At 39.4% G+C, this 10,315-nt stretch overlaps 1 protein-coding gene across 1 annotated transcript in view; it reads left to right on the forward strand.

Annotated features, from left to right (window-relative positions):
• Positions 1-10,315, forward strand: part of LOC112137860 (F-BAR and double SH3 domains protein 2) — a 10,711-nt gene extending 396 nt beyond the window's left edge. Inside the window, exons 3-19 of the mRNA XM_024260392.1 lie at positions 1,323-1,396; positions 1,738-1,882; positions 1,952-2,088; positions 2,520-2,583; positions 3,191-3,319; positions 3,969-4,091; positions 5,438-5,533; positions 6,161-6,277; positions 7,646-7,750; positions 7,964-8,119; positions 8,861-8,989; positions 9,117-9,200; positions 9,273-9,390; positions 9,505-9,602; positions 9,751-9,888; positions 9,966-10,145; positions 10,228-10,315. Of these exons, the coding sequence (XP_024116160.1) occupies positions 2,572-2,583; positions 3,191-3,319; positions 3,969-4,091; positions 5,438-5,533; positions 6,161-6,277; positions 7,646-7,750; positions 7,964-8,119; positions 8,861-8,989; positions 9,117-9,200; positions 9,273-9,390; positions 9,505-9,602; positions 9,751-9,888; positions 9,966-10,145; positions 10,228-10,278 (1,536 nt within the window). The 5' untranslated portion in view covers positions 1,323-1,396; positions 1,738-1,882; positions 1,952-2,088; positions 2,520-2,571 and the 3' untranslated portion in view covers positions 10,279-10,315. The remainder of the gene's footprint in view (positions 1-1,322; positions 1,397-1,737; positions 1,883-1,951; positions 2,089-2,519; positions 2,584-3,190; positions 3,320-3,968; positions 4,092-5,437; positions 5,534-6,160; positions 6,278-7,645; positions 7,751-7,963; positions 8,120-8,860; positions 8,990-9,116; positions 9,201-9,272; positions 9,391-9,504; positions 9,603-9,750; positions 9,889-9,965; positions 10,146-10,227) is intronic.

Genomic DNA, 10,315 nt, shown 5'->3' on the forward strand with positions numbered 1-10,315 from the left:
TTTCTTGTTTTCAGTGAAAAAATAAGTTATGACACCCCTTTAAAGACACAATGAAATATTTAAATCAGTTAAACACTCATATTTAGGTCTATTGATGTGGTAATTTAAAAACGTATGTCTTAAAAATAGAGGTTTATATGTTTAACTCTTTAAAAATATATATATATTAACATTTTTCCGAATTTTATCCTATTAAAAGCCCCGTAAGAGTCAAATTATCCTTATTTCTAGATCGTTTTAATGTACAATAACACACTAGGATCAATTTATTCTAAAAACTAAAAACGTTTCCAAATCAAGCAAGTTTGTTTCTTGAAATAAGGTTTCCCACCTTTTATTAATTAAAATGTCTGCTTGAAGATATTATGCAAAGTTAATAAATGTATAAACATTGCTAATGTTTTTAAGATCAAATCGTCAAATTTAAGATTAATCGTCTTAAAACAAGTCATTACACTCGCTAAAAAGTTGTCTCATATCAAATATAAAAATGTATTTAGAGTAGAAACCAGAAAAAATAAACAAATAAATAAAAATATGAATGAAATGTTGTGATTTTTGCTGCAAAAACTCTTTATTCCCTATATATCATAACCAACAAACATGTAAATTGTAACTTTGTCATCATTTATTTTTAATTTATTTATTTTTATTTAAATTTCTTATTTAAGTGCAATTTTCGACTATATTTTATGAGTGAAGAATTGATTCATATTCTTTGGTCTCTTGGAAGTCGATGCTCCTCTGAGGATTTCAAGAAAATTCTGACGTCATGGTGCAGAATGTCTCACTTAAGTGCATGCAGACATCAGATAAATGTGTGAAAGTGGGATGAAAAATTCAAAAATAAAAGCTCTCATTTGGTAAACTTTGAAGTCATTTACTTTTTTTGTATATTTTTGTAAATTCCTGTGCATTAAATCAGTGGCAGCAGGATTTTGTTTTACAATATATTTGACAGAAATAAATAAAAGTTGAAAATTTAAAACTAAACTGAAACTAAAATGAGAATCAAATTTATAAAAATACAATACGACACATTAAAATAGTACAAAAAAGTTCAATTTATCTGGAAAGATGTGGTTAAAGAAGTTTGTGCCAGAAAACGAACATGTTAATGTAAAAAATGGGATGAAGGATGAAAGTAAAAGGTACTAAACTAATTCATTTTACTCTATCATTCCGTACATTTATACGAGAACTTTAATATCGGGCTTTTCCATCTGTTTTCATGCACTCTGTCCATGCCGTGTTCATTTAACCCGAATTAAACAAATACACAACCACATATTCAGACGTCTACGTGTCACCCGACTCTTCAGGCTCTCCAGAGATTAGCAATCCAGCATCAGAAGAGAGATTGGCAAAGAGGAACGGCGGACGCCGTCACATCTGGGTAACAAACACTTTACACACACATGTACGTTGACAAGTTTTTGTTTGATGATTTATTTCAAATTAGACAAACGCTGGTCGCATATTAGTGATATTAACTGCATTATGGCTTAAATTTACAACAGTTTTTAGTTTGTAAATCAATTTATCTTGTGAGATTTTTACACACATTTAATTTATTTGATGTTTGCTTTAATAATTTAAGTTTTAAAATGGTTTCCAAGCTTGTTCTTGTTTTAGAACTTGAAATGATCATAAAATATGATGTTTATTGGTAATAATCAACTATTTCAAAAGGGCAGTTTATTTTTTGACTGGATGATTAATGTGTTGTGTTTCCAGGAGTGTGTTTTGTGTGTGGCGCTCCGTGGTCGATGCAACAGCTCAAATCGCTGCAACACGACTGTCTGCTGCCGAAGATTACCGCAAACTGACCGGCCACGCCTCCAGGAGTCTCCACAACGCCAAGGACGTTCGAGTCAAGAGGGTGAGTCTGTAAACGCATTTACCTGTAGATGTATCTGCTCTTCATGGAGGTGTCATGTTTGTTCGTCAGGGCCTGGAACGGCTGCAGCGGGTGCAGGGTGAGGTGGTGGATGCACTACGGGAACTGCACAGGGTCAAAAAGAGCTACCATCACCTCATTCACATCGCTTGTGTGGCCAGAGAGAAAGCTGCTGACGCACAGATCAAGTGAGGACCTTTCACCTCAGCTCAGACCAACACAGAGACACATTCACACTGGACAAGCAGGGAGGGGCTTCAGATGGAAGAGGCTTGGTGCGAATGTCATGAAGTCTGTTGCAGAGAGAACGTAGCTTATGACTCTAACTTTGATGCTACGTTCAGAATCTCACATTCAAGCATCAGCTTCTGCCTTCAAAAAATGAAAGTTTTCAGACAGTTTTTGAGGCTCTACACTGTAAAAAGTGATCATGAAGGAGAATTTATTCTCCAGTTTTGCACCCCTTTGACATTTCACATCAACTGCGGGTGCATGCGCTAGTACCAGATAGCATCAGTCCAGTGTGGACACCATATGCTAAAGGAGGGTTCAACGCAGCACATCTACCCCATGTGTGCGCGGCATTATACTCACACTATTCACTTTTTCTGTTTTCCAGAGCCAGGAAGAGTGAGCATGGGATCTTCCACTTCAAAACAGGAATACATAAGATGACTGCTAAAGTATGGACATTCAAAAATGATTTAAAAAATGTTTTCGACTCTCCAATTCCACATTTGATCCATTTTTCCTGTTCTCCTGAAACCACAGAAACATCTGCAGCATTTTACAGTGGAAGTGACTGATGTTGGTGAAGGCAGGGCCAACCTGAGCTGGTCATCAGTTCATCACAGACCAAATACAGACAACCGAGCACTAAAATGAGCAGTTCCTGCTCTCTCAGATCTAGATTAATAGAACCAAACCATCCTAAGACTTAGATCAGAGGTAGGGAACCCTGGTCCTTGGGAGCCACCTTGATTGGACACACCTTAACCAGGTAATCAGTCATGACACAATTACCTGGTTCAGGTGTGTCCAGCCAATAAGAACATGCCAGAGCGGGGTATATTGGAAAACATGCAGGAAGGTGGCTCCGGAGGACCAGGGTTCCCTACCCCTGACTTAGATTCTTCACTGAAGATCTGTCCAAGCTGCACAGTTTTTTAAACTAGTGTTTAATGTGCTAAGATGTTCATGTTTGGTCAAAAATAGTCAAAATGTGTATGATCTGTAATGTTTTCATCAGGTATGGCTGTAACAAAACCAAATATGTCTGTGTTTCTTCAGCTGAATGCCAGACTTAAAGAGTGTGACGACCGTTTGACTGAAGTCCGTAATGAGTATCTACTGACCGTGGCTGCTGTCAACGCCCAGCAACAGCACTACCACACGCATGACTTACCACTGATCATGAAGGTGAGGACATTTATAGCTTATAGATTATAAAAATAAAAAACAAAAAGAAGTCAGTCCGTGTAAAACCACAATTGTTGGACATGCAGAAATCTCCATTAGAACGCCACAGGGTTCATCAGTTTGTGAGAAAAGATGGAAAAAATAAAGAAGAAATTAATTGATTTGCAAGATGTGTATTTGTAAGAGTTCAATTGATTCCATTCAATCAATCCAGAAACGCTTGAAGGTACGGTTCTCTGGTGATCACTACTTTCAAAAGTGGGAGATTTTGATTTTGTTAACAGTGTCGGGAGAAACTATTGACTGTATATGGGAACTGGACTGAGTGACCCCTCTCCCACTGGCGTTCCAAACAGGAAGTACCATCTGGCTACAAGAATCCAAAATTCCACAGACTTCTATTTAGAAATAAACATCTTAGTCATTCTATTGGTTCTTGCTATGATTCCTTTTCTCAAACACCTCTGGTTCCAACATGGCGGCCTCCATATCGTGGAAAAAAGTGGCGACTGAATTGAATTAATTTGGTTGGAGCCAGAAGAAAACCATTTTCTATGAGTGAAGTCACACTCCAGTTCTCATACACAGTCAATGGGAGTAACTGATTACAGCAGTAATGCAGTGACTTGTTGTCTTCTGCCTTCTTCAGCAGATGGACGGGGATATCTATGATGATCTAAGGCAACACTTTACCTTGTTGTGTGGGACAGAAATGGACGCCTGTTTGACCACACATCAGCAGTTCAGTAGTATATGGGACAGTCTAACTAAGGTCTGTGTTTTGAGTGTTTATGCATGTTAATCAATTATCCTCCATCCAACCATTGATGACCGTATTGTTTTTAGGAATGGTGACAATAGAAGATCTAAGGGTATTAGACACACAGTCTCAACAAAACCTAAAGCTGGATTAGAAAATAGGCTCTGTAGAAGTCTTATAATAAATCAACACCAAACAAAAATAGTTCTGGTTGACAGACAGAAGAGGAGTGTCCCAAGAGAAATGCAAAGAGGAGGTGAGCAGAAGAGGAGTGTCTGCAGTGTCCTTCTCCAACTAGTCAAGCAGAAGAGGAGTGTCGTCAGTGTTCTCCTCCAATTACATAGACAAAAGAAGAGTATCCCCACTAAACAACTTGGAACAACTTGCAGAAGAGGAGTGTCCCTTGCAGGAGATCTTAGGGCAAATAAGCAGAAAGGGAGCATCCCGGTTATCCTCCTTCTAGTAGATGCACAGAAGAAGAGTGTTCCAAGAGAAATCCCAAGAGCAGCTCACCAGAAGAGGAGTGTCCCCAATATCCTCTTCCAACTAGGTATACAGAAGAGGAATGTCTGCAGTGTCTTTTTTTCAACTACGTAGACAGAAGAGGAATGTCTACTCTAACCTTTTTGGAACGACATGCAGAGTGTTCCATGGAGGAGATCTCTTGATGGCAAATGAACAAAAAGGAAGCATCCCCAGTATCATCCTCCAACTAGATACACAGAAGTGGAGTGTCCCTGGAGTCCTCCTCCAACTAGGCCAACAGAAGAGGAGTGTCCTCAGTAACTTCCTATTAGATATACAGGGGAGGAGTGTCCCAGGAGAAATCTTAAGAGCAGGTGAACAGAAGAGGAGTGTCCCCAATGTCCTTCTCCAACTAGGTAGGGCATCCTCAGAAGAGGAGTGTCCCAGTGGCCTCATCAGAAGAGGCAAGCAAAGGAGACTCCCTACCTAATTCCTTGGAATAAAATGCAAAAGAAGAGTGGCCTTTGAGGTCTCCTTAGAGCAGATGTGCAGAATAGGAGCGTCCCAAATATCCTTTTAACTAGATAGACAGAAGAGGAGCGTTCTGGTGATCTCCTCAGAGGAGTGTCCTGTTAAGTTTCTGACTATAAGCAGACATTATGAAGCTGTGTGAGCTTTTAGGTGACCTGACATGTCATGGATTGGCATGGTGTGAGCTGCTGTTACAATAGCAAAAGCACAAAAACATTCCTTTTATAAGGTTAACAAAAGAACTCAAACGAGTTCTGACACAAGTCAAACCAGAACAATCTTGGGACATTCTGGCCCTCTGCAAGAAGGGTTTCAGTTTGAAAAAATAAACACACATTTTATTTATTTTTCTAAACTTTCAGGTGACCAGAGAGAGAAATGTTCAAGAGTTTCTAGAAGAATCCATTTCCTTCAGCAAAACACCAGATTTGACCTTCCAGCCTGCTCCACGAGACAAGGTCAGCATGAGTTTCTGCTTCGTGGGGTTAATGGTTCAAATTCACAGACGTATGAACACATGAGTTAGACTTTTTGTGTATTCAGTCATAGAAATCCTCAGCATTGAACTGATTCCTCATTTCCTAAAAGTCAACTTTTTTAAAAACACCTGTTATCTTTACCTCTCCACTCGCATCCAGTTAGTCCAAGTCGAGTCTTTCCACTCCCAGCTTTTCCCAGTCACTTCAGGTGTGCCCCAAGGCTCCGCCCTCGAGCCACTCCTCTTCATCATTTACGTCCTCCCACTTTTCAGGAAATTCAGTGTACAATTCCACCGTTATCCCAACAACACACCACTTTATTTATTTATAAACTGTGAAGTGTCATTGGGAGCCCGGAAAGGTTCTTATAATTAAATCTATAATTATTATTATATTTTAGTTTTTTTTATTATTATTACTATGAATGATCAACCTAAACCAGTTTAATATGATCACAATAATCTCTGAGGATTATTTGGTGTAAAAATCCTTTAGGAATATCAGAATATCCAACATTTTAGTTAAGTTTTATCAAAGAATTGCAAACGTAGCATGTTTTGGCTTTTCCTCCATCAGTATGTCATCTCCAGGTTTCTCCTCCCGCAGGTTTCTTCTCTGCAGGAGAGCAGCACAGCAGGACAGGAGGGCTGTCTGGTCAGAGAAGCCAAGAAATGGGCCAGCAAGGCTGCAAAGGACCACAAGATAGTTGCTCACGGAGAAAGAGTGAGACACTTTATTCTAAAAATCATCTTTCTTTACATCTGGTGAATCTGGTTTAACTTAAACTGGAGTCAAACTGGTTTCAACCTGTTTTTTTAAATTAAATTACTATTGAATTGAATTGAATTGAATGCCTTTATTGTCATTGCAGTTACAATGAAATTTCGGTTACAACTCACTTTTTCAATGTGGACATATTTATACACAGTAATAAATATATAAAATATAAGAAAGATTTCAATAAAAAAGGGTCAATTATGTACAAGAAATGAGGTGAGGAATAAAGTGACCAGAGCAGACGAGTGTGCAAAGTCGCCTATGAATGTGCAAAGTATCAAGGGTTATGGTTGGAAGTGAGCGTTTAGTACAGCCACAGCTTTTGGGAAGAAGCTGTCTCTCAGTCTGTTTGTCCTGGCCGGTACCGCCCTGTACCGTCTGCCAGAAGGAAGCAGCTTGAAGAGGTGATGACCGGGGTGGGTGTGGTCCTTCTTGATGTTCCTGGCTCTGCTGAGGCAGCGGGAGGTGTAGATGGAGGCCATCGTGGGGAGAGAGCAACCAATGATTTTCTGGGCTGTGTTTATCACCTTCTGCAGTCTCTTCCTGTCCGCCACCGTGCAGCTGGAGTGCCAAACTGACACAGTGTAAGTCAGCAGGCTCTCAATGGTGGAGCGATAAAAGGTCACCAGCAGCTTTTGGTGGATTCGCTGCCTCCTGAGCACCCTTAGGAAGTGCAGCCGCTGCTGAGCCTTTTTCACTAGAGCTTTGGTGTTGGTTTCCCAGGAGAGATATGTTTCTATGTTTCTTGATGTATTACAATCAAGTTAACATTTATGTGAATGGTTTGAGTGAACTCCTTCATTATATAATGCTAATTTGAACAGTAGGATTTAATCCCTTAAATTATCATCATCTTAAACAGAAGAAAACATTATATATATATATATATATATATATATATATAGTGAAAAAAATGTAGATACAAAGGGGTTAAGAGGCCTATTTAAGCAGTATAGTTTTAACTTTTAACTTTTTGTTTTGGATAATTGGAACCAGGACATTATTTTATTTTCTCTTTATTTAGTTTATTTAACAGACCAGAAACTTTAATCAATTAATTAACCCCAAACTAACATTCCAAATATGTTCTTTTTCAAACTGTATTTTTTCATCTGCTCCTGATTCACCACAATTTGAATAAAGGATACTAAGAAGAACAATTTTAAGCTTAATTTTGTTTAAATTAGTCCTTTATTTTCAGAAAAATGCCACAAGAACATGTTAAAATTTTCATTGGATCTATAAAGGGTTCAAGGGAGAAACTCCTAACAGTGACCAATTATTTTATAACATTTATTTATTTTTTTTTTTTAGGTTCTGCAGATGTTGGAGAGTCGACTGCAGCTCCTGTCAGGAGAGACCGGGCTCAGTGTGGAGCAGAAGATCGCAGAAGTTCAGGAGAGTGTCAGAAAAGCAAAGGTTAGAACTGATTTAGGATTTCCCAAAGCAGTTAGAAATTCAGCACCTTTTTATGATTCCTCCCCGACTGAAGTGTTTTATGTCAAACATCATCCCAGAGTAGAAGAGTTGTGTTATGTTTTCACATCAGAACATAAGTAACAAATCTCACATCTTCTGGTTCATGCTGGAGGCTGACGAGTTTGTCTGTCTGTGGTTTTCTGGGCTCGTCAGCTCAGCAGAGTGAAGGCTGAGGCCCGTCTGGCTCTGCTGTCAGAGAGCGTCGGGGGAACCGAGCGCTGGTTTCACGACGCCATGATGCAGGCCGAGGAGGAGCTGGAGCGGGAGCGGCGCCTCAGCGAGCAGAGGAGGTCCACAGATGATTTCCCAGTGAGCAAAGAAACCTCCTTCTAAGGACTGTTGATTATATTCCAGAGGATAAATCACTTTAGAGCTTCAACTTTATGTTTTGTGCTGAATCTAAACTTAACATTTTAGTAAATATTAATTAAAAAAATCAGAACTAATGGGCAGAATACTAAGAAAAAATGTGTGAATAAAATGTTTAAATTTGAAGTCAGAATCTTGACTTTATATTGTGAGAAAATATTCAGACAGAAACAAATAAAAAAAAAGAAAAAGTCACAATTCAGATAATAAAGTCAAATTCCCAGACTTAGGTCTAAGTTCTGATTTTATATTTCACTTTTTGTAAGCTTCCAAACTTGTTTTGTATAGAAACACAAAGGGACTGTAAGTTAGAGAGAGAGCGTGTGAGCAGAGAGCTCTCAGCAATAGGGAAGGGAAGGGGGGGCGGGGTTGCTATGTACAAGAAAATGAGACCGATTTTGCCAAAAAAAAACTGCTCAGAGTACGACGTCAATGTTCAAAAAATGACCCAATCTAGGCAATAAATAAAAAAGTTGTACTAACTAAAAAAATATATAATTTGCAAAAAAATGTGTTAACAAATGTGTTGCTTTTACCTGTTCAGCAGTAGGATAACCAAAAAGTTTATTTGAAAAAGTGAAACTTAAACACCAATTCTGTAAATGGACGAACAGCATTTTAGTTCATTATGGTTTGATATCAACGAGTCAGATTTGTACAAGGAGACGTTTGTTTTCTCAGGAGGAGGAGTTTGAGCTCACCGACTTTGAGGACTATAACGATGAAAATGGAGACATCTTTGTGGAGACGGTTTCCTCCTCTGGAGTTTATGTCGTCCCTGCAGCCTGCAGAGTTCTCTACAGCTATCAGGTCGTGGAAACTGAGAAAACATTAAAAAATATAATGAATACATATCAATACATGTGAAAATCTAGACCTTTTTGCTGAAGTTTTGACAGAACTGATGGAAAAAGTAAATCTTTGCACATTTATGTAGGCTGGCCAATCAGACGAGCTGTCAATTAACGAAGGGGAGGAGCTTCAGGTGATTGAGGATGGAGATTTAGAGGATTGGCTGAAGGTACGTCTTTTTTAAATGTTTCTGTTTCCTTGGCTGCATCCATGCTGTACATCAGGTGACTGTCATCTGCAGGTGTGTAACTCGTGCGGTCAGGTGGGTTACGTCCCCGAGCGTCACGTGCAGTTCTTGTGTTCACCAGCAGAGGGGGCTCCTCATCTGAGCTGTTCGCTCGGCTCCACAGAGAGCAGAGGTCTGTGAGAGTCAGGAAGTGGCAAATGTGATCAAGCTGAATTGTTTTTCTATAGAATTCCAGCTTAAAGCTGATTAAAACACTAATTTTCATAATTTATTGTTGTGGTTTAAGGTGTAGCCAGAGCTCTGTACTCCTACCAGGGTCAGAGTGCAGAGGAGCTGTCCTTCCAGGAGGGGGCGCTGATTCGTTTAACTCGTCGCCATGGGGCGGTGAGTTTGTTGTCTTAGCTCCAGTTTGATTTGAAAGTAATTTATGGAATTACCAATTATTGGGTTTTACCTGCTTACCTTCTTTTTTTTATATATATATCTTACTCCAAACTGTAAACATGCATTATGATAAGCTTCTCTTTTTTAGGTGGATGATGGTTTTTGGGAGGGAGAACTGGACGGCCGGATTGGCGTCTTCCCATCTCTGGTTGTAGAGCTTCTCTGTGATGAAGAGGAGGAAGAGCAGGGAAAAGAGGAAGAAGAGGTAGAAGAAGAAGAAGAAGAAGTGAGAAAGGTTTTTGGAGAAAAACTGATCCAAACTGCTTAATTTTTTCCTGATTTTTCTTTATCTTTTGTTCCCAGACTCACCAAAGTCAGACTAAATCCTGCATCTCCTCCTCTCCTGGTGGCGTTTCACCTGCTGGTGTTGATGAAACGGAGGCGTCTGTTCCTGTGGAGATCTCAGACCTCAAAGTAAACTCTTCAGAAGCTGCAGTCGGGGATCAAACTGCTGCACAGATCCCCAGCGGTCGAATAAAACCAGTATGTCTCTGATTTACAATTGCTCTTGAAGGCAACACGGCTTCGTTGGAACTAATAGCTGATTTTTTTTTTGCTGTTTCAGTGCAGAGCCCCTCCTCCTCCTCCAGCAGAGAGACCTTCAGCTCACCATTAAGACTGCAGAGAAGTCCATGTTTGCTTTAAGTTCTTGT

This window comes from Oryzias melastigma, linkage group LG10 (genome assembly GCF_002922805.2).
Source record: "Oryzias melastigma strain HK-1 linkage group LG10, ASM292280v2, whole genome shotgun sequence".
Taxonomy (NCBI): domain Eukaryota; kingdom Metazoa; phylum Chordata; class Actinopteri; order Beloniformes; family Adrianichthyidae; genus Oryzias; species Oryzias melastigma.